The sequence below is a fragment of the Pristis pectinata genome, chromosome 30 (assembly GCF_009764475.1).
Source record: "Pristis pectinata isolate sPriPec2 chromosome 30, sPriPec2.1.pri, whole genome shotgun sequence".
NCBI classification, from domain to species: domain Eukaryota; kingdom Metazoa; phylum Chordata; class Chondrichthyes; order Rhinopristiformes; family Pristidae; genus Pristis; species Pristis pectinata.
The window spans coordinates 18,989,010-19,014,116 of NC_067434.1; the positions used below are offsets into that span (position 1 = coordinate 18,989,010).

Sequence of the window (25,107 nt, forward strand, 5' to 3'; positions counted from 1 at the left end):
ACAAGAGTGCGGAAGTGTAGCACTCTCGTGTATTTGCATATGCAGGTCATTGCTTCGGTATAGCGGGACTTCCAAACAACCCTTATATAAAATATAGAGCCGTAGCTGGCAGCTTGAAAAACCGTGAAAATAAAGCAAACAGCGGCATTCTCAGTTTATTTTTTGTACACATTAGCACGTCAGTGATGGCGAGCAACGATTTAGGGGTCGTTGTTGATGGAACTCAAGTAAGTGCTAAGTATTTAAACACTTGCCTTTATTTACACAGAACAAAAGGAATCCGCCTTTGAAACAACTAATTCACTTGTTAGGTACACTGCTTATTTCATTGTTTTATGTTCGTTAGTTATATTTGCAGGTTACGACATTTTTTTCCGGGGTTTTAACCACTTTGATGTCAGCTGACTAGTCACGGAACCATACACATGTTCAACTGAAAAGATGGTGATATTTTTAAAATAACGCAAATACTTGGCACGAATTTCTGGACTAGCGCTTTCACCTAACTATGAGAAGGCCAATACATAAATTTACAGTTAATTAAATTGGAGTTTTCTATATTTTTTCTTTGGCAATTCATTCTGCTGGTAAATTACAGGGAAGGGTCTAATTTCATTGATTGCACTATTTGCATAATATCGAGACTAAATGATATTGGGAATATTTTCAGTTCTGCCGAAGTAGCGATAAAAGAAAGGTGAGACTAAGCGTTGCAATTAGGGCATATTCAGGACTTCCTTTGCACATTAATTAATTAAGAGCTAGAGTGGGTTTTCATGACGGATGGGTAAGGGTAGGGAATGCACGTGCCTCATCCGAGGAAGAGATTGAGGTTGGAAATAGTGACGTGAGTATCCAATCTACTTTATGTTAAGTTCCATACAAAACACTACTAACTTTGTGTTAATAACTGTCAGGAGAGTCAGCTTGGAGGAGTTAATAAACTCAAGAATATCAGAAAACTAGATTATTGCAGGAAAGTTGTGACTATTGTCTTGATATTTTTTATCTGTCTACACAATTGCTATTCAAAGATTCAGGGATTTGTAATAGCTTTCCTCAGACTTATAAAAACATTTTGTGACATTATCGATATTCTGCTGCAAGTGGAAATTTCACATGCTCCCTCTTTTATGCAGAATGGTACATGTAATGTTGCCAATAATGGTCTGAGACTAACCAGATTAGATGGTTAGTGGGTGTAACTATTGGAAGCAGTAGTGACTTTAGTATGCCACTATAATTGTACAAGCTTCGTTGACAGAATTGGCTATGTTTTCTGGTTGCTGTCAGCTTGTACGCATCAATTAAACATTTTTATATTTGTTAGCCAAAATGGATTTCTCCAATCATTCAGCAAGGAAGGAGATCCAAATTCATTGTCAGTGACAGATTGTAAATCTCGCTTTCAAGGCTAAGTTCTGAAAAACGTTTAGGCCCTTGATACAATCTTAATTTTGCCAGGGATTCAGTGACTGAAAAATTGGTAGGTACCAAGTTACACCAGATTGAGTCTTTGCTGGAAGTTCCCACAGGAGCCTTATGAGGCGCAAAACTTCAATTTGCCCAAAATATTGACTCGTGTTAGAACAGAGGGGTAGCACTGAGAGACCCGTTTCCTGACCCCTAACTTTACACCTTAGAATGTCCTGTGAGATTACCCACAAGACTGTCTCGAGGGTGTGGTCAAGGCTTGGAAAGTAGTCTGAATCCCTGAAGATTGACATTTATTTATTAAAACAAGTTATAGTTGCTCAGGACACTATCAAAGTATTTTTCCAAGTGAGGTTGGCTCTGAGTGTCTCCCATCCTTGCCCTTCTGGAAGTTGGCAGAAGGATACCAGTTGCCCAAGTCTCTTGCCTGTGGGGACTGGTGGCACTTCAGTTACAAATGGAACAATCTTAGATGGGCATCTTGGCCGGTATGGACGAGTTGGGTCAAAGGGTCTGTTTCTGTTCTCTGTGGCTTGACTCGAATGACCTGCAGGTCAAAGTACTTGAGTGAATTCATTGCTGTTTTACCTAACCCCAAATACTTTGGCAAAGTCACCATGGGAAGGCACCATAAGATGCATCCCTGACACAACTGATGGTGCAGTCGAAGCAAAAGACACCTTTGTTAGAATGATACCATCTTGCATTTATTTTGAAACCTTAAAATATCAAAATATTCCAAGGCATTACGCAGGAATGTCATCAACGTTTTTGACATACAGGTACATGAGATATTGGTGTGGACTATTAAAAAGCATAATTGAGGAGGTAGGTTTTAAAGAGAATCTTTAAATGATGTTGAGGGGCAGAAGTTTAGAGAGCGAATTCCAGAGCTCAGGTCCTTGTCAATTGAGGATACAGTCAACATTGTTGAGAGTGACAACATTTGGAATCAAGAGGCCAGAATCGGAAGAATGCCAATTTCTCAGCAGGTTGTTGTGCTGGAGGAGATTACAGGGAAAGGAGGGGTGAGGCATCAGGATATTTGAAATCAAAGATAAGACTTTTTAAAATCATGGTTTTGTTTAACTGGGTGGGTGCCAATGTACATAAGCAAGCAAATGATTGATGGTAATACGGAACATAATGCAGGTTAAGAGACCAAGCTTGAGAGGTTTGGATGACATGTTAATGAAGGTAAGAATAATGAAGCTAGACAGGAGTGCACCAGAACTGACTTGCAGGAATTGATCAGGGTTTGAGCCGCGGAAGTAGAAGCACAGACAAATAACTGAGGTGGAAATAGACCAAAGTAGCTCAGTTTTGTTTTCTGATGTTCATTGTGTGATCAGAGTTGCAAATAATTTTGGTCAATTTCAAACTTTTGCCATAGAGATGGAATTGGTAGCTAATAAATGGAGTTTATATGTGATGTCCAAAGATATTGGTTTCAATGTTCCTGGTATTTAATTAGAACACATTTCTGCTCACAAAGTCCTAGAAGTCTAAAGGATATCAAACAGTTTATAGAGAAGAGAAGTCAAGAGTTGTGGTGATGAGTGAGAGTTGGATGCCTTTATTCATTTGGGGATGAAGACATTGCTGGCAAGGCTAGTAGTTATTGCCCACCTAAATGCCCTTGAGAAGATGGCGGTGATCTGCAGTTCTCCTCGTGCCCTTAATCCGACAATGTCATTGGGAAGGGATTCCAGGACACGTACCCATGTTAATGGAGAAGGGACATATTTCTAATGCTGTGTGACTCAGAGGTGAACACACAGGTATCGGTTTATTATTGTCACTTGTACCGAGGTACAATGAAAAACTTGTCTTGCATACCAATCGTACAGGTCAATTCATTACACAGTGCAGTTACATTGAGCTAGTACAGAGTGCATTGATGTAGTACAGGTAAAAACAATAACAGTACAGAGTAAAGTGTCACAACTACAGAGAAAATGCAGTGCAATAAGGCGCAAGGTCACAACAAGGTAGATCGTGAGGTCATAGTCCATCTCATTGTATAAGGGAACCATTCAATAGTCTTATCACAGTGGGGTAGAAGCTGTCCTTAGGCCTGGTGGTACGTGCCTTCAGGCTCCTGTATCTTCTACCCGATGGGAGAGGAGAGAAGAGAGAATGTCCTGGGTGGGTGGGATCTTTGATTACGCTGGCTGCTTCACCAAGACAACGAGATGGTATTGCCATGCATCTGCTGGCCTTGTCCATTGTGATAGACGTCATGGGTTTGGGACATGCTGCCTCAGTAGCCGAGGCAAAATTGCAGCGCATTTTGGAGGTGACACATATGCACCAATGGTCAAGGGAATGAATGTTCAGGCAGATTGTTTTACCTTGGCGTTGAGCTTCCAAGTAAGATGAGAGTGTCCTTTCATGTGCCTGGTTTGTCTCTTGTGGAGGGTGAGAAGGCTGTGGGTTATCAGGCAGTGAGTCACTCACCACAGGATATCAAGCTTCTAACCAGCTCCTGTAGCCACAGTGTTTATGTGGTAGGTCCAATTGAGTTTCTGGTCAGCAGTGACCTCCAAGATGTTGATGGAAGAAAAGATCAACATGTATGTGGAAAATCACGCTTACAATTTGTATTACAAAGGGGAAGCACATGGATGAAACATATAAATAAAATTGGCTTAAAATATAAATAAATTTGGCCAAAAAGAAATTTGTTCCATGGCTCCATTGTGACCAAGGTTAAAGTGTTCCTTTATGTTCCAGAAGGATCGGTTGATTTTCCTTATCAAAGGTTATGGAAGTGCATTGATGTCACTTCCAAGTCTGACCATGAGTTGGATTGCTTAATGTGGTTCAAAGGTAATTATTGATGATGTCAATCAACACAGTGGGAACCATCACTCTTCGCAGCAGTGAAATTTTGTTTGTAAAGATGAACATCTCAGGACTTCCTGTGCATACGTGCCACACTTTGGTTGTGTTGTTTAATTGGGAAAGGTGTACCTTTTTTGTAATTTTTGCAAAGATATTCAAACTGCTGAGCTATAATTGGGATTTGGATTCAGGACATTTCAATGCATCTCCAAAATATAAACTGTTCTGATGAAGGGTCTCAAACCCAAAACATTGACTACTTCTCTTTCCACTGATGCTGCTTGACCTGCTGAGATTTTCATTTTCTGTTTTTCTTTTGGATCTTCAGCATCTGCGGTTTTCATTCCATTTTCAATGGATCTCTACTTCATATATTTACCTGGGACAAGTGAAACCTTTTGATCAATTTTTTTGTAAAATTCCATTTTGCATATTGGTCCAAAAGTACAATTCAGAAGTTGGAGCCATTTTCTAAAACATTTGTCAAGTTAAATGAGAATCACTGTAATATGTGTTTCTATGCTTACTTTCTCTAATTTTATTAATGAAGTTATTTGAAGTGTGAGAGAGGGGTTATTTTCCATCAGTTATTTTCTGGTTAAATCCATAAATGATATTGTTTACCTGGGTTGTGTTGCCTCTTGAGTTACTTGTATGAAGTCACATTTCTGATTATAGAAGGCCTCCCTGTGGAAGCAATCCTTTTTACTGGGCATGTGAAGAGAATGCAGAGCATGCCTGAATGAAACAAAAATATCCTCCTTGGGATACACATGGCAAGGCAGAAACTGATATATTGTGATCTGAGCATGTAAAATTGTCTTAGCATTGTTTGACATGTGATAATACTTGGCACAAATTACAAATTTTACACCTCTGACATTTGGCAGTAATACAACTGTAATCTCCATTTTCCACAGTAGATTAAGTATAGCAAAAATTACCCCATTTGCTTCATGTGAGTGTTGGCAAACAAAAACTCGATGCTGGCCCACAAAGGATGCAAGTTGTAAGGGCATATGAGTGAAATTTTGGGAAAGGGATTGGTTTTAAGCAGTGTCTGAGAAGGAAGGATTGAGAGATGAGGGGGGAGTTGCACTGCTGAAGGCATGGCTGCTAATGGAGGAATGATTAAATTTGGATGGTCACGTTTCCAGAATTAGAGGAATGCTGATATTCAAGAAGAGGATGAGGGAATATAGGAGATCACAGAGTGACTACAGCACTGTTCTTGTGTTATTTTATTTTTTTTAAATGTCACTTGCCAAGTCTGTGCCTGCTCACTAAAAGAGAAAAGGGCAGCATATTGGCACAGCTCATGAACACCACTTCATTATTCCTTTTTTTTTGCATTATTTATTTATTTTGTAATTTATAGTAATTTTATGTCTTTGCACTTTACTGCTGCCATAAAACAACAAATTTCATGATATAGAAGTCAGTGATAATAAACCTGGTTCTGATTCAGGTGGTAAAATAGCTGCCTTGCAGCTCCAGCAACCTGGGTTCAATCCTGTCCTCGGGTGCTGCCTCTGTGGAGCAAGTACATTCCCTTGTGATCACGTGGGTTTTCTCCCGTTTCCTCCCATATCCCAAAGGTGTTGGGTTGATTGGCCACAGATTGTCCCTGGTGTGCAGGTGAGTGGTAGACTCTGGAGGGGGGTGTTCATGGGACTGTGGGGAGAATGAAATGTAAGTGTGCGCTTGATGATTGGTGTAAGTTGAAGGACCTGTTTCCATGCTGTATGATCCTATGACTCTAGGAATCTGCTGGAGACCTTTTAATGGAAAGATGCTTTTAAATTTTACCTTTTGAAATAAATAGATTTGAACGCTGGATACGCCAAACAAAAATTTACAGATGTGCAGGACTCTAGTTTTTTTTTCTTTCTAGCAAAGTTGCTTGCAATTTTTGTTTAAATTTTTTTAACTTCCAAACCACAAGTGTCCACATGAATCCACTTGATCGTTGTTTCAAACTGCAGTTTTAAAGTTTAATTCCTTTAACAGTGAATTTTTTTTTGTCTTCAGTAAGAGTTGAAAATTAACGTGCTGTATTTCCAGTACTAGAATTGGAATGGTAAAGTTGGAAGAACTTTCAAAGTTGGAATTCGGTAAGTAGTCATCGTCATATAGCATTGAAACAGGCCCTTTGGCCCACCATGTCCATGTAAACCATCAGGTACCCATCTTCACTAATTCTGTTTACCAGCATTTGGTTGTAGTCTTGTATTCTTTGGCAATTCAAGTGCTCCTCTAGTTACTTGAATGTTATGAGAGTACCTGCCTCCATCACCCCCTCAGTTCATCAAAGACACGTGGGTCAACTTTTTGATTATGACTTCAACAGAAAATTACTGTTTTGATTTAATACTTGGTCCTTTTATTTGTTTTTTAGAATGGAACTTCATACTGATGGGATTCATTGAGTCCTGTCATTCCTTAATGCAAAGCATTTGTATTTGTTTAAATTGTACAGTTGCACTGAACACATTTTCAGTCTGTGGTTATGAGTTGTCTTTCAAGGATGAGTTGTTTTGTAACTGAATTAATATCAATAATTTGTTGGAGTGAGCCTAAAGAAAATAAAATGCTTGATCATAATATTCCAAGATGTTTTATTAATGAATTAATTACTTTTGAAATGAAGTTGATGATGTGTAGGAAAAAATGAATGAATATCACTGGAAACCAAATTAACTGTTATTGTGAACTCACAGCAGTACTTTAAAGTTTGGACAATTTGCCTACTTCTGCTTTTACAATATTTTTTTAAAATTTATTTTTGGGACATGGGGGATCATTGGCAAGGTCAGTATTTATTTTCATCTTCTAAATGTCCGCAAAGTGATTCCAGTAAACCATCTTCTGAAATGCCATAATTCTAGTGGTGAAGATACTCCAACGCTGCCACTGGGATGAGAGTTCCCAGATTAGACCCAGTGACAATGAAGGACTGGTGATGATTTTCCAACTCTGCATATTGTGTGTCTTGGACGGGAATGTGTGGCTGGTGATGTGTCCTTTGTATCTGTTGCCTTTATCCTTCTAGGCAGTAGAAGCTGTGGGTTTGGGAGATGCTGTCAATGAAGTCTTGGCAAATTGCTGCAGTGATTTTGCAGATGGTGCACACTGCAGCCATTGTGTCCTGGTGGTGAAGGGAATCAATGTTTGCCTTGCTGGATCAAATGTTAGTAGCTACTTTATCTTGGATGATGTTGAGCTTCTTGAGTGTTGCTGGAACTGTAGGCAATTGGAGAATCTTCCGTCACACACTTTTTATGCGCCTTGATGACAGAATGATTTTAAGGAGTTGGGACTTGAGTCGCTTGCTGCAGGATATCAAACCTGACCCGCTCTTGCAATCACAGTGTCCGCCAGGGTAGTTATATTGGGTAACTTGACATTGGTAATGCTCTTGAATGTCAAGGATGGTTATTAAGTCTCCATTACTGGAGTTGGTCATTGCTTGGTACTTAATTGGCAAGTGACATTCATGCCACACATCAACCCATGCTTGATTTTGTCTAATTCTTGTTGCATTTGAGTATGGTCTGCTCTGAGGTGAATGGAATTGAATATTGTACAGTTAGCAAGTCCCGTAGCCTTTGCTGTTCCAGTGATCCCAGCCATTTCTTGATATCATCTGCATTGAATTGACTGAAGACTAGTTTCTGTGATGGGCCCCTGGGGAAAATGACTGTCTCGATATATCAGGCTGAAGATGGAAGCAAAAACATCAGCTTTTTCCTTGGGACTTGGGTCTGGGCTCCACCATTACTGTGGAAGGGGACACTCCTGGAACCTCCACCCATTAGTTATTTAATTGTCCACCACCATTCATGACTCGTTGTGACAGGATTGCAGAGCTTTGGACTGATGTATTGATTGTTGGATCCCTTACCTTTGTCTATTATATGTTCCTTTTGCATTCTTGCTGCGCTGCTTTGTAGTGAGCCAGGATGGCACCTCATTTTTATTTATGCCTGGTGCTGCTCTTGGTACATTCTCCTACATTACTAATTGAACTATGGCCAGTCCCTTGGCTTGATTGTAATTGTAGAGTAAGGGTATGTGCCAGGTTATAAGGTTATGGATTACTGCAGAATGTAATTCTGCTACTGATATCCCTCTGCATCACGTGAACGTCCATTCTAAGCTGCCAAATCTATTCAGAATCTCTCCCATTTAGCAGGACGATAGCACCATACAGCGCACCACAGGAGGTCCTACAGGAGTGGAACTTGTCTTTGCACTGACTGGGGAACAACCATTGTCCGAGACATACAACATGGAAGCAGGCCCTTCGGCCCAACTTGTCCATGCCGAGTGTGTTGCCCGGCGAGTAAGTCCCATCTGCCTGCATTTGGCCCATAGCCCTCTCAACCTCTCCTACCCATGTACTTATCTAGATGGCTTTTAAATATTGCTAATGTGCCCACCTCAACCACTATTTCTGGCAGCTCATTCCAAATACGAACCACCCTTTGCATTGAAGAAGCTGCCCCTGATGTCCCCTTTTAAATCTCTCACCTCTGATCTTAAACTTGTGCCCTCTTGTTTTTAGCACCTCCTCCTTGGGGGGGAAAAAGACGATGTGCTTTCACCCTGTCTGTGTCCCTCATGATCTTATACACCTCTATCAGGTCACCCCTCAATCTCATATAAAGTCCTAGCCTTCTCAGCCTCTCCTTGTAACTCAGGTCCCCAAGTCCAGGCAACATCCTGGTAAATCTTTTCTGTGCTCTTGATAGTTTAATATCATTTATGAGGTGCCCATTATAGAGTCCTGAGATGCAGAAGTTAAAATGAATTCTATTATTTGTCTGTGTTTTTATCTGAATCAGAATTTTTAAAAAATAATGCTTTTTAGTTATACGAGTTTAATCCACGCAGGCATGACAAATGTTGATTTAAGTCAGAGTTAGCCTAATTGTGTAGTGAAATCATCATTCTTTTAAGGTTCGGTGCTGACAAATTAATTAGTTGGAATCTAGGCCAGGTATTAACAGGTTATACTTTTTGAATTGTGGCATGATTCATTTTGCCTTCACCTTAAGTAAAGATGACTACCAGCTTTGTCAGTCTTGTTTGCAATGAGCCTTGGCTCAGTGGCAGCTTCCTCACCTCCTTGACTTAGTAAATTGTGGGTCCAAGCCCCACACTGATATCTGTAAAGTCTGAAGGAAGACAGTCAGCCGGAGATGTTGCCTTTTGGACACAAGGTCAAATAATGCACCATCTCTTTTCTGTTGCATGGAAAAGATCATATGACATCAAGTGGATAGTGCTTTTGACATCCTGCCAACAGTAATCTCAATCAATAACAGTTAAACACTTTTAATTGTTTACAGCACCTTGCTGTGCAGGGATTGGCTCCAATGTTTACCAAGGTTAAAGCAGTGACCATTTCATCAGATCTGGTGCACTTTAGAAGTCCTGAAGTGTGTTATACAAATAACCAGTATACAAATACTGACCATATTTGAGAATGTGGTGAGCAGAAAAGCAGGAAGCCACAAGTTGTCATGCTGATATGAATGAGTTTTCTAATTTCATGAATCGGAGGAAAACCTACTGTGAAAGCACATTTGGAGACACTTTAATACATAATATCCATCCAAGGTTTAGTTCCCACTATCGATAGTAACAAACTGATAAATATTCTGTTGACAAATGTTTGCACTTGGCTGCCTGTTGTACAGTTTGCAGTTGATTATTATTCATTTCTTCTGCCTCTCATTTTTTTGTTTTGGTATCATGCATAATCTTAACGGGTCCAGGTTAATGTAATATTATGTACTGGCTCTGGACTGCCACCTCAACCTTGCGAATGAAAATTGGGCATTTAATTCAGCGTTGATATATTCTGTAGTGAAAAGAAAGTAAATATTGTGATTGAAGCACAGTCCTTTGTAAATAGATCAGCCGGATGGTTCCTTTACCCGCGTTCAGTGATTTAGGAAGTGTGACGGAAGTAGATGTTTACTGCTTGTGAGTACTACAGAATCATTTGCACGTGAAATATCAAATCCTGCATTTTTAAAAAGAATCCACAAAGTAGCCATGACTTTCGGCTAAGTTCTAAAGTTCTCATCTTTATTGACACTCATCTTAGTGAAGCAGAAAGAGTCCTGACTATATTCTCGGTCAAACTAGTCTGTTAATTATATGGGATTGAACAGAGGACAGATTGTTGAATGAGTCGACCTTGCTAATTAATTGATCCTATATGCCATCTCGCTTCTTAAGAAAAGAGCATTCCTCTTTATCATGTGATTGTAATGCTGAATGCTCCTCAAGTGCCTTTTTGTTTTTTTGTGCCCAGTTCTTTGCTTTTGCAGTACACAAAAGCACTGTGCATGAATATGTTCATGTCTTTTGATATAAATGGGTGCTTTGATGATTTACCTGGCAGCTGATCATTTTCATCTGAATTTCTGAAATTGTTGCTAATGTGGAATTAGAAAATGCATGAAACCACTGGTACTGTATTAACTCAGTATTATTCAAGTAATGAACTCATTTTGTAGACCATAGGCACTGTTTTCATAAAATCTACAAGTAAATTCTAATTTAATTACTTCAAATTTTAAGACACAATGAAACTGTTCCTTAATTAAGCACAGTATTCAATTTTCCCTGTTGGGTTACTTAATGTCATTGGCGTACTTTCTCCAAAAGAGAAGTTTTCTAAACATTTTTGTATGGGTGTGGGGAGGTGGAATTCTTTCTTCACTCTTCAGAGTAGTGTCCTGCTGCTGATTGGCTTCAGCTGAGAGCATAGCCAAGTGATCTGTTAACAAATTTGAGTGCTTGCTTCTATGTAGCCATTGTCATACTTTTCTCTCGGAACTTTCACCTTCTCCCTGTCCTAGGCAGGAAGTCTGAAGTAGAAACTTGTCATTTTAGGAATCAAATTGGAATGCATCTTAGTTCAAAGAATGGAAGCTTGAATATATGTAACTTTGGTGTTTCTTGTTCTGTGAATGGTAATGTTTCTTCATCAATGATTTGAAGATCTTTTAAAGTTTCTTTTTCTTTTCTGTTTATATTCCACACTAACTGTGTCAGGAAGACAAACAGCTAGCTTTTTGGGAGCGAAGGTTCTTTTATTTTTTTATCTCAGTGGCTTCAACTTATTTTTTGGCCTTTAGTTAATTTTACCAAAGTAAGCTGGATTAAAGGAGTTGAAACCTTAATGAAGTTTGAGTGAGGCCAGTGATAGTGCTGCTGGGACACATCTGATGATGGGCCGTACTTCAGCCAAGTGATGGACTTCATCCAGAGTGCGTCCTGTACCCTTGAAGGTCTCAGTGCATCTTCCAAGTGCTCTTCAATGTGGAGCAACATTGATGCTGTGCCTGAGGGGAAGGTGGGAGGTGGCAATGGGGAGGAGATTTCCTCGCTTTGGTTCATGAGGTCCGGATGACTCCCGGGACCATTCTCCTCCACTGTATACCACTTTACTACCATGCCTGACCGATCTGCCTGCCATTGGGATGGGACCTATCCAAGGATTGTGATTTATGACTTTGGAAATTTGGCTTTACAGTATAATTCTGTGGGTGCTAACAACAATAAGTGTTCATGAGGTGGATTGACTGCGATGCAAATGACATTACTGAATCTTGTCTCGATACTGAGACTGATGCCAGTTTCAGTCTTGCGTTTTAAGGTAGCAGTTTTTATATGCTGTGTCACCTCAGAAAGCACTTAAAAGTCCTCTGAGTTGCTGTATGCCTGGAATTGCACTGCATGAGGGCATCAGATTATTTCCTGAAGAACATTAGTGATGATCGGTACCATTAAATGAGGGAGGGAGAGTGTTTTTGATTATGATGATAGCAGTATTAGAACTTGCGATTATATAACACCTTTTCATCGAGAAAACTAACCAAGACACTTCTGAGTAGTAGGGAGAATGTGGCCCCAAGTCACACATGTTTGAGGTGACAAAAAGCATATTAAAGAGATTCTGAAGGAGGTGAATGCAGAGTGACGGAATGGTATTGAGCAGAGTTTTCAAAGCTTTCCCTGCTGTGCCTCATCTCGGTGAGACTTATTTTTACAAAATCCCACCTTCCTCCAGCCTCTCCAATTCTCTACTGTGGTTTTAAATATCGAGTAAAGATCTATTCATTGTAATTGCAGAGCACCTTCTAATTTTAACTTAAAATTCCCCCTGCCCAAGAGAAGTTGGCACCTCCATCTTCTCGTCTCACCAACCTGTCTGTTTGAAAAGTCTCAGTCAAAGAGTCAGAGATACAACACAGAAGTGGGTACTCAACCCACCAAACGTGCAACAACAATCAAACACCCATTTTTAACCAATCTTACCCTAACACATCTTATTCTCCCACTCACCAACACATGAGAGGCATTTTACAGTGGCCTGTTATCCTACCAGCCCACGTGGTCTTGGGATGTGGGAGGGAACTGGCGCACTCGGAGGAAACCCACGCGATCACGGGGAGAACGTGCAAACTCCACGCAGACCGTGCCAGATTTCATGGTTGCACCGGAGTCGAGGGAGTTGTGAGGCAGCTGCTTGATTAGCTGAACCACTGTGTCTAAAAAGAACAAAAATCTGTGGCTAAGGGAGAAAGTTCTATAAAATGAGGTTCAGATGGTAAAAGGCACAACGAAAAGCGTTACCAGTAACGATGTGGGAGGGAAGAGGATGTGCTGAAAGCTGATCAAGGAGAAAGCTGGTGGGGGTTGTTGTAGAACCTCAAGACTGAAAGGATGAGTTGGGTGAGATTGAGAAAGGATTTGAACACACTGCTGAGAGCTCTAAACGTGAAAGGCTGTGAGCTGGGCCAGGTCAGTGAGTACAGAAGGGACGGGTGAATCAAAGTTAATGTTGGGTAGGATTTGGCAGTAGGATTTTTGACAGTGAGATTTACTGAGAGGGGTGGATGGGTGTTGGAGTAAAACTGTCTATAGATCACAAAACACATGGATGAAGCTTTCATTGGTGGTCAGGTGAGATGGGGAGCGGGTGGTGATTGATATAGTGGGAAATATTTTTGATGAAGGCCAAACGGTTTCAGAAGTTTGGTTGACCTGTTTGTCTCAAGTTGAAACTGGACAATGGGATTGAGTTGATGGGAGAGAAGTATGGAGATTCTGGTGCAGGGAGATGCTTTGATCTTGCCTTTGTTTACTGAAGAAATGTGCGGTTCATCCAAGGCTAGATGTCTGTCACCTGAGCGAGATGGTCAGCAAGCTCAGCGTCGTGAGAGGTCACATGGTAGTGGAGCCTATCTGTGGATAATGTCGCCTTGGCAGCACGAAAAGGAGAAGAGGGGAGGCAAGAGACTACCACCAGGAGGGAGAGTTGCTGCTCCGTGGGTAAGATTGGATAGTTAGGAGTGAAAGGAAGTCGGGGAAAATCCCAACAGTAGAACATGATGAAGGAAAAGTGTTGGATGCCAGTGTGCCCAACAATGTGAGGGCTACGGAGAGGAAGAAAGTAAATCCTTTGGCGCATCCAACATTTAGGATTTCCACTATACAAGAAATTTTTTGGCGTTGAGCTTTGTGTATTATAATATCTAATTAAAAAAATTGGAGTACTGGGATGACAGATGATAATGAGCATTGGCTTAGTGGCAGTACTCTCTCTCCTTCTGAGTCAGAAGGTTGTAGATTTAACCTGTGATGAAACCTAGGCTAGTTTTTAATGCAGTACCGAGGGTGTGCTGTATCATCAGATGTGCCATCTATTGGCTGACTCACGGGGAGGCTTATTTGCACTCAAGTGGATCAAGGAAAAAGTCTATGGCACTATTTTGAAGAACCTGAAAACGTCCTGATGTCCAAACCAATAATTATCTCTTAATCATCACTAAACACCATCATATCATTATGTGCAATATTAGCCCCTGCATTTACTACCCTTCATAAAGAATTGTCTTTGGACAGCTAAGGCCATGAGATGCATTCTTTAAATACAGACCCTTTTCTTCCCCATATCTTAGCTCAAGCTGAGGCCTTAGCATTTTTGGTTTAATTGTTCTTTGCAATTTTTTGTTTGAGACAAAAGCAAAATGCAGCAGATGCTGCGAATGTGAAGTAAAAAAAAGTGTGAGTTTTTCTTTCAGCAGGCCGGGCAGGAACTGTGAAAGTGAGTGATCTTTCATTGGAACTGACAGTTGCGATGTGACGGCCAAGATCTCCTATCACACAGCTCGATGTTATTGTGCGGCAAGCAAGTGAAATTCTGTTTTCACAAGTGCCAGAACTGCATGCTTCACTGAGCACTCAATACTAACCACATGGTGCGATAGTGCAAAACATAATAGGGCATCGATGGATAATATATCACTTAATGCAGAGCTGCTTTTGAAGCTCCCCACTATAACTGTATCATGTTTCTCTAATTAGGAAACAGCATGAGCCACTCACAAGGAACAAGTATTCACTATCACTCTCGTGCTATTTACAAAGGGTACCTACTTTTACCTTTTGGGGAATCAGTTGCAGCTGATTCTTAATGCTTTTATGGGCCACACAAGTGGTGCCTGATGTTGCAAATTGATCCCTGGTTAATGAGGAACTCACTTCTCCAATTGCAGGAAAAAAAACAAACTGCTGGAGGAACTCAGCAGGAGTGACTGGTCTCGACCTGAAATGTCGACTGTCCATTTCCCTCCACAGATGCTGCCTGATCTGCTGAGTTCCTCTGGCAGTTTGGTTTTTAGCTCCAGGTTCCAGTATCTGCTGTCTCTTGTCTTCATTTCTCTAATTATCACCTTTCTGCCAGGACTGCTTAATTACCTCTGCTCAGGGAGGGAGGACCTGACTTCCTCCTCAAGTAGAAATGACCAGGCATTGTGGGCATGGGGATTGGCAATGATTGCAGGCATTCCAAAGCAGCTGAGAGTCATTGTTCACACCATGGCGCTCTGAGTTTCCAATACAGAGCAGATCTTTTGGCAAGAACTGCAAGGGCTATCGCTTCCTGAGCATTCTGTTGTTCAGCAATGTGGCCATGAAGCTCTCATGAGTCCTCTTTCCAGTAGCAGTGTACCCGATATATTTTGGGACACTCTACATGACCGAGGGTTGGCTCTTGGGTGAAGCGGGCTATTCTCTCCTCTATTGGGAGTGCAGGCACAAGAAAGCCATGGGGTCACCAGCGCTCCAGAGGAGATTGCCTTTGGGTTCCTCACAGTAGCATAGCTGGTAGAGCCATGCCTCAATGCCAGAGACCTGGGTTTAATCCTGACCGTGGGTGCTGTCTGTGTGGAGTTTGCACGATCTCCCTGTGACCGCATGTGTTTCTTCCATGTGTTTCGGTTTCCTCTTGAATCTTTGGTGTGTAGGCAAGTGGTAGAATCTGGGGGAAGTTGATGAGAATGTGGAGAGAATAAAATGGTATTATTGTAGGATTAGGTGGGTGGTTGATGTTTGGCATGGACTTGGACTGCAGGGGGTGTTTCCATTTTTATTATTTATTCAAGAATGTGGGCTCTGCAGGCTGAGTCAGCATTTGACTGCCCTTGAGACGGTGGTGGTGGTGAGCTGCCTACTTGAACTGCTGCAGTCCTTGAGGTGTGGGTATACCCACAGTGCAGTTAGGGGGAAGAGTTCCAGATGTAGTTCTGTGCTGTATGTCTCTCTGACTCTATGATCTTTTGATGCCTAAAATCAGGGGAAATGTCTCTTTGAGATCAATGACGAAAGTCTGATACAGTACTCTGCCAGAGAGATTCTTCTGCTTCATATTCTGCTGGATGCTCCATAACCTTCCTATTGCAAGGGCTTAGCCTTTACGCAAAAGAATCCAGCAGCATAAGGAGCTAGAGAGGGCAACCAGTAGAAGTGAACATGCTGGTGGGAAGTGAGGAGATGCAGTCAGTTTATGTATCATAATTGCTCTAATTAGAAAACACCATGAGCCACCCACAAGGGATAAGCTTTCACCATTGTTCCATGCACAATACCTGTGCTATTTACAAAGGGTACCAACCTTTACCTATTGGGGAGTCGGTTGCAGCTGATTCCTGAATACTTTAAGGGGACCACACAGGTGGTGCCTGAGGCTGCAAATTGATCTCTGGTCAGTGAGGAATTCACTTCTCTCATTATAATCTTTCTGCCAGGATTGCTTTGGTGCCTCTGCTCAAGAAGGGATGACTTCATTCTCTCCTTGTAGAGATGACCAGATATTGTGGGAGCAGGGATTCGCATTGATGCAAGGCATTCCAAAGCAGCAGAGAGTCTTTGCTCATGTCCAGGGCACTCTGAGCTTCCGATGGGAAGCAGAGCTTTTGGCATGTTAGCATGAACTGCAAGGACTATCAGTGGGGTGAGATCCTCTGGTAAATAGAGCAGTTTATTTGAGGATCCCACTCTGCTGTTTCCACACCCAGGCAGGAGCCAATACTTGGGAGAATGACAGCCTGCCTTAACACCAAATGGCCTTGGGATTATCTGGCTAGGATACTGGATGGCAATGTTGTGTCTGGTCAGCAACGTCTATGTTGATGTCACCGACACTTTATTGATAATATCAAGAATGTCTGGACTCCATGACACAATCACGTTGGGGGAACATTATCTTGAGGGCATGGAATCTACGAGGGGTAGACTTCTTTCTGCAGACTCGAAGGGAGTTTTGACAATGCAATGCTGTTGGTTTTGCATTGTAACTTTGGCAATGTGTCTCTCCCTTATAAGAGCCAAATAATATCAATGCCACATGCTTCCTTCCAATAGTGAAGGAAATACGGAGGTTCAGTGCTTGGCTTTGTGAATGCAGGTCTAAACATCAAGAGGAATAATCAAACACAAACACCTGACTGCACAAACGCTGCTCTCACCATAAAAATAGGACAAGGTCCCACACCCTTCGGCAAGGTCCCATGTGGGAGACTGGTGCAAAAGGATAGGGAGCATGAGATCTAGGACGAGATGGCAAATTGGATCCAAAACTGCTTGGCTATAGGAGGCAGAGGTGATGGTCAAGGGTTGTTTTTGTGAATGGACGCCCACGACCAGTGGTGTTACACAGGTTTTGGGGCTGGGACCCTTGCTGTTTGCAATATCAGTGAATGAATTGGATGTGGATTTAGGTGGATCAGTAAGTTTGCAGATGACTCTAAGACTTGTGGAGTTGTTGACAGTATGGAGGATGGTCTTAGGCTACAGCCTAATGTCATTGTATTGGGGAAATTGACTAAGAAAATGGCAGATGTAGTTTAATCTTGATAAATGTGAGTTGATGGATTTTGGGAGCACTAATGAGGCTTAGACATACACCATGAATAATAAGGGTCCTACAAAGTACTGAGGGACAGAGGGACCTTGGTGTGCAAGTACAAAGATCCTTGAAGATCGTCATGCAAGTAGATAAAATGGTTATGGGATACAGGCCTTCATTAGTCGGGGCAGTGAATACAAGAGCAGGGAGGCTTTGTTCAACTTCATAGAACTTTGGTCAGACCTCAACTGGAGTACTGCATGCAGTTCTGGTCACCACACTACAGGAAAGATGTGCTGGAGAGGTGCAGGACGCTGCCTGAAATGGGCCATTCTACTTATACTGGTTCTGTTTTCTCCAGGGCAGAGATGGTGAGGAGGGGACATGACTAGGGTATATAAAATTATGAGGTTCATTGATGGGGTATGCTGCAGGAAACTGTTCCCCTTGTTGGAGGTCTCCATAACAAGGCCTCCATGTTATGTTCACCTGACTTCACACAGTTATTCAGTTTCAGAATGTGCCATTAATGGCATGTAAACGTGGATGCCCACTGCAAGCACCCCATTATATTTCCATGATTACTGGTCCTCTGTTACATTGTTGTCCCTCACTGCTTAAGAACACTTGCTCGTGAAACTCTCAGTCCACAGTCGAGTGCTAAATAAAAATAAAACATTTGTTTGACTGTTTTGTTAAAACACCTGTTTGACTGCACAAAGAACAAGGACCAAACAATCACAACATTACTTCTGATCCTATCATCAGTCAACCAAGGATTGAACTGAACAGACTGAAAATTGGCACTTCTGAAACAGTTTCGAGCTGCGCAGGGTCACTGTGTGTCATACGTGTACCAACGAGGTCTTCCCAATGATGACAACATGCCCTTGTGACAGGTTGAAACCATGTACAAGACTGTTGACCATGCCATTTGGTAACCTTCAGTCTCTCTACACTGGTGGTGACATCATCTCAAGAAGCTGAAACTGAGTACACTTAGTTAACTTTACTCCACATTTGCACTTCAGCCCCAAAAGGGCAAAGGAACACAAGATCCGTATTGTTCCTCTGTAAGGGCTACACCGTTAACAGCTTTAAAACAGAATAAACTGTCAACCTGGAGACACAGGATGGGGTCCACACAAGGCAATTGTTATGGCAAAGTGATTGCTGGCAGTGTGAAATCTGTGTACATCTGCTGGCAGAAGGTAGTTGACAGCTGACATTGTGTTTCCTTCTGCGAAGGCAATGGAAGCTTGCATGCTGTATATCTGACCCTTGTGCCTGCCTTTTCATGACAGCTCTTCAAAGTTGGTTCAATGAGTTTCCTACCTTTTAGCCATACTGTCCCTGTGGCTGTTGGCACATGGGTTGAAATCTGCTCCCAGCTGTGCAGGCAGTGTGAAGGCTGCACCATTCAACCCCTCTGGTGCAGCCAGGCTGGAACTGGTGTGGTGTGAGCAGCAGTGGTCTGGGCTGCCTGGGTGGTTAGAGTATGTGTGAGGATACGGGATCTTGAGTTCCTTTGCCCTTTTGGGGCTGAAGTGCAAATGTGGAGTAAAGTTAACTTGGTGTACTCAGTTTCAGCTTCTTGAGGTGATGTCACCACCAGTGTAGAGACTGAAGGTTACTAAATGGCATGGTCAACAGTCTGGCACGTGGTTTTAACCTGTCGCTGGGCATGTTGTCAGCACAGAAGTAGGCCAGTTGGCCCACAGAGTCCATGTTGACCATCAACCACCCATTTACGTTAACCCTACATTAATCCCATTTTCCCATTTTTTTTTATTCTCCCCACATTTTCATCAGGTCCTACCACTCACCGACACACGAAGGGCAATTTCCAGTGGCCAATTAACCTACAAACCCACCTGTCTTTAGGATGTGGCAGGAAAGGATGTGGAGATTGTGGGAAAAGTGCAGAAGAGGTTTACCAGGATGCTGCCTGGATTAGAGGGCATGAGCTATGAGGAAAGGTTGGACAAACTTGGGTTGTTCTCCCCAGAGTGTCGGAGGCTGAGGGGAGATCTGATGGAGGTTTTTAAAATTGTGAGAGGCATAGATAGAGTAGACAGTCAGAGTCTTTTCCCAGGGTAGAAATGTCAAACACCTGAGGCCATGCTTTTAAGGTTCAAGGGGGGATGTTTAAAGGCTACGTGAGGGGCAAGTTTTTTTGCACGGGGAGTGGTAGGTGCCTGGAATGGGTTACCAGGGGTTGTAGTGGAATCAGGCAGCTTGGAGTTTGAGGCTTTTACATAGACACATGAATGTGAAAGGAGTGGAGGGATATGAATGATACACAGGAGGAGGATGGTTTAGTTTAAATCAGTATCCAGATTGGCACAACATTATGGGCCGAATGCCCTGTTCAGTACTGTACTGTTCTATGAAACTGGAGAACCTGGGGAAAACCCACGTGGTCACAGGGAGAACATGCAAACTCCACACAGACATTGCCCGGGGGGGGTGGGGGTGGTGGTCAGGGTCGAACCCAGCCTTCTGGAGCTGTAAAGCAGTGGCTCTACTACTTGCACTGCTGCAGTTGAGTGTAGGTAAGGCAGCAATGCTGCTGGCACTACCTCAGGGCTCAACACAACAGTCAGTTGCGATGCCTTGTTGGCAACTGTTTGCCATCGTGCAGAGTCCGATGGGAGTACGCTGAGGCTGACTTGTTTCAAGTGGAGGTTTGAATGGGAACAGTCGGCACATCCACTGCTGCCGTTGCATTTTTGCTGGGATCTTCCTATGCTGTCATGGAGCACAAGAATTAGGAGCAGGAGTAGGCCATCTGGACCTTTTGAGCCTGCGCCACTGTTCGTCAAGTTCATGGCTGATCTTTCACCTCGCCTCCATTTTCTTGCATTATACCCACATCTTTATGTTCCACTAATATGCAGAAATCTAATAATCTTTGTTTTGACTGAATTCAGTGACTAAGCCTCCATGGTGCCACAAGCCTCAGAAAGACAAAATAATAAGAAATAAGTAGCCTAGGCTTCAGTGTTGGGCAGTGGGTGGTTATATTTGACTGCACTGTCAATTGGCTCTGCACTTCAGAGGAAATATGATTCAAGCCATTCAATTCTCTTCAAGTAATGGCCTCATTGGTTGCTTTGCCTAGCACCTGTGCTCCATCTGCCCTGGTTGCCTGGAGCTCTTGGTTGCCAGCCATTTTAATTCTCCTCCCCATTCTCACACTGGCATGTCTGTCCTTGGCCTCCTCCACTTCCAGGGTGAGCCTAAACACAAACTAAAGGAAGAGCACCTCATATTCCACCTGGGTAGTCTACAATCTGACGGCATGAACTTTTCAATTCTCCAATTTCAGGTAAACTCCTCCCCATCTGTCCCTTTTCTCTCTCCTGAACCACCCAGTTCTTCTGACACACACCCCAGCCCCCTATCGCCCTGTTTCTTTTCACTTCTCCAACCACTCCATCTGCCAGACACCCCTTGCACTGGTTCCCCTCCCCTCACTCCCTACCTCCCTCACTAGATTCCCTGCTTCACCTTCCTCTCCTATCAGATTTCATCATCTCCACCTGTCACCTCCCAGTCTCTCGCTATTTTCCACTTTTCCCTCCTCCATCTGCCTGTCACCTCGCCTCTCCTGGATCCACCTATCACTTGCCAGCTCCACCCCTTCCCTTCACCTTTTTATACTGGCCATCTCCCCTCTATAATTCAGTCCAGATGAAGGGTCTTGACCCAAAACGTCGACTGTCCATTTCCCTCTGTATGTTCTGCCTGACCTGCTGAGTTCCTCCAGCATCTTGTTTGTTACTTTAAAGTTGTGCTTTGGAGGACAAGTTGTTTTGAATTAGATGAGGCCATTTGCTTTGCAAGAAGCCAGCATAGACTCGATCGGCCTCTATACCATCCTAGTTCTATGAATCCTTAACTACCAAAAGAAAGCACTGGTGAAGATTCAACCCTAGGGGACCGAGGCAGTTTGAGGTTCTACTGTTGTTTCAAGCTAGATCAATCACATTACGGCCTGGAGGTTGAACCTTGGAACTTGTTTGTTTCTTTGGCTCGGTTATTCACTCCTTTAATTGACAGGGCATCAAGAACTTGGTTGAGACTCAAACTTAAGTGGAAGATTTAGGACTAACAACTGAAGGAAAGTGAAAATCCGAAAAAAAAATACAGATACTGAAAATCTAAGATAAAAACAGAAAATAGTGGAAATAGTCAGTGGGTCAGGCTGCATCTTTAGGAGAGAAATCGAGCTAATGTTTTTGGTCTTTGACATGAAACGTTAACTCCTTTTCCAATTGAAGGGAAGCAATGATGACTAAACAATTACACCAAGTATCTATGAAATTGAGACCGGATTGTTTAGATTGAAGCCATTTAAAATTCTGTGGAATGTTTCATCCAATATTGCCATTTTTCTCTAAGTTGCTACATTTTGCTTTATATTTCCCATTGTCCAGTATTTGCTTTTTGCCTCAAAGTTTTCTTATGTTGTGTCAAAACATTTTGTCCAGCACGTTGCTGCAGCAGGTGGTGCTGCTGTTTCTTCACATCTCTCGTGACCCGTGTCCGATCCTGACCTCTGGTGCTGAATGTGCGGAGTTTGCGTGTTTACCCCGTGACCCTGTGGGTTTCCTCCGGGTGCTCTGTTTCCCTCCCATATCCCAAAAATGTGCTGGACGGTAGGGTAATCGGCCACAACTGGTGTGTGTGTGTGGTGGAATCCGGGGGGATGACAGGGAGATTATTGGGGGAACAGGATTGATGGGATTTCTCAGAGAGCTGGCACAGACTCAGTGGGCCAAATGGCCCCAGTGCCGTAAGGCAAAATGAGAAATATGAGAATGGGAAATTTTCTAAGATCTTTGTAAAAGGAAACTCCTATAAATCTAATCAGAAATTGTAATGGTATTAAATTTAAGCCATGCTCTGAAACAGTTCATACTTGCTGCAAAAAAAAACCTGCTTCTATCAACTGATCCATGCCTCCTCTGAGCATCTTTTGTGTTGAGGAAGTGGAAAGATGTGTTGAAGGAATAAAAATGATGCTACTACCTTTTGGATTTTGCATCCGAGATTATGTACCCACTACAGTTGTTTATGTCTAGTTCAAGAAATGGCAATTGCATGGTAGAACAAAGTTGTTCAGGCTAGACTAATTACTAAATTTATTTGAAGAAAACATAAGTAGCTGCAGATCTTGGAATTCTGAAATAATAACAGAAAATGCTGGCGATATTAAGCAGGCCAGGCAGCATCTGTGGAGAGAGAATCTAGTTAATGTTCAGGATCTGAGACATTAACCCTGTTTCTTGCTACATAGTTGCTGCCTGACCTCCTGAGTATCTGCAATATTTTCTGTTTTTAAGTTAATTTGCCTTTGTGTAATTATCTCACTTGTAAAAGGCACTTTATTGAATTTTAAACAATTCTGTTCAATAATTTAAGTAAATCTTTGAATTGTTTGTTGGGGAAGGTTCAAAGGAAAGGAGAAGCAAAGCAATGATGTTGGTGAACTTTATATTTCTGCTGCTTTCTTGGATTCTAAATGTAGGCTTGGTGAGATCAAGCTAACTTTGTAACAGTTAATCAAAAGTGAGAACAATTTCTTAGCAATTTGATCATTTTTGTTCGCCTTTGATAAGTTTCAGGAAACAGGAACATTTATATAGTGCCTTAATGAAAACATAAACATTCCAAACTGCATTGTAGAGCTTTAAGAAAATAATTGAGCCAAGAAAGAGACTGGAAGCAGATGATGGGGAAGTTTAAGGATGGGGAAACAGATGATGGGGAAGTTTAGGGATGGAAACGCAGGGGCTCGGAAACTGAAAAGATGACCACCAACTGTTGAATTAAGAAAGGAAATGTCCAATAAAGGCCAAAGGCAGAGGAACAGAGAGTTGGCTGATAGTGGGTGGTACAATGTGGTGATGTGGGTGAGGGTTGTTGGGGTTAACTAGAGATTAATGAACAAGGAAGACCTGAAGGGATTTGGGAAGAGAATTTGAAATCTGTACCATATTTAATCTCCAGGAAACTTGGACCCTAAAATTACATCCCTTGGCTTTAAGCTCTGAAGCTTAAAGAGAAGCTGTAACTTCTCTGTAGCTGTGACACTTTACTCTGTACTGTTATTGTTCTTACCTGCACTCCCTCAATGCACTCTGTACTAACCCAATGTAACTGCACTGTGTAATGAATTGATCTGAATGATCGGTTTGCAAGACAAGTTTTTCACTGTACCTCGGTACAAGTGACAATAATAAACCAATACTAAGCAGATCATTAATTCAATTGAAAGTTCTGTTTGACGTGCATATTTTCTTGCTCTCATCTGGATGGCTTGAGTTTCTCTCAGACTGTGGAGAACCCCTAAACGGGGTCATGTAATTGATGACCCAAATCCTATGGATAAATCTTTTAAAGCTGCCAGAAGGAATGTTTAAATCAACGTAGTATTAACAGAAAATGTAAATTTTCAAGTCAGGCAGCATCTGTAGGGAGAAAAAAGTCACGGTATTGTAACACACTTATTAATGACATTTGCATAGAAACCACTGTTAATAGTAGAAGACTTTGCAATTGGGTTTCTATTTTGTTCAAGGCAAAAAATGTGCTTGGTTTTGTTTTCAACATTTCTCTAACTATGCTGTAAGTACTTTTATAGCAATGTTAAAGGTTAATATCTGATTATTTCAAATGTATTTAATGTTTTAAAAAAAATATTTGTGTTGTGTAGGTTTCCTACATCGGTCAAGACTGTGAGGGTATTCCTGAACTACTTGGGAAGAAATATGGACATTTCGCAAAGCGTTTAGATCTTAGTTTCAATCTACTAAGGTAAGGTACTATCCACAAGCAGCATATCACTGCACTACATCTCCAAGGGTATAAGTAACAGCACTTAAATTCCACAGTGACGATCTTATTTATTGAATGGCGTTGCTTCATATGATCCACAGTTTACAACATGTAAAGCTCCTATTGAATGTATGATGCATGGTGTAGATTTAGAAGATTTCCTTGTTGTGTAACAACTGTAATGGACATCTTTCCATATTCTATACATATAATGTGAATGTGTTTGTTTATAAACCATAATACTTGATTAGATTGCACTTATAACTGGAACACACCATGGAAGATATTCCGACTTCTCACTCTTCCTGCCAAAATATATTACAGTGAGGATTAAATTGGAATAAATACGGCAGACTTCCTGCTGTCTTCAAGCTTGTTACGATTTAGAGGTGTCCTTGTAATTGAGAAGTGGGTCTATTAAATATTTAAGTTGGCCTCCAATGTCTAAGATAGAATGCCAATACATTTTGATTGCCAAATGCATGGAGCTCATGCTGCACATACTTCACCCACTCACACTGGACAGAAAGAAGCCCAATCACCATTACCAAAGGATCACTGGAAGTCGTCCAGAGAAGACTGAGAATCCAGGTTTGTGTATTTCTGGGGATGGGGAAGAATTTGAAGTGTGCACCAAATGGGCAACAGGTCGTCATTGTCCCTTGCGATTGTTGAGCTGATTTATTGAAGTTTGTTCATGTGGAAAGCTCATAAATTCAATTCTACAGTATCTGGATAATCATTAAGTAGGTTGTTGGCGGGTCACT

General features: G+C 41.9%; 1 protein-coding gene across 1 annotated transcript in view; it reads left to right on the forward strand.

Annotated features, from left to right (window-relative positions):
• Positions 1–38: 38 nt before the first annotated feature.
• LOC127584780 (leucine-rich melanocyte differentiation-associated protein-like) overlaps positions 39–25,107 on the forward strand; it is a 755,871-nt gene continuing 730,802 nt past the window's right edge. The window contains exons 1-2 of the mRNA XM_052041759.1: positions 39–227; positions 24,219–24,319. Of these exons, the coding sequence (XP_051897719.1) occupies positions 186–227; positions 24,219–24,319 (143 nt within the window). The 5' untranslated portion in view covers positions 39–185. The remainder of the gene's footprint in view (positions 228–24,218; positions 24,320–25,107) is intronic.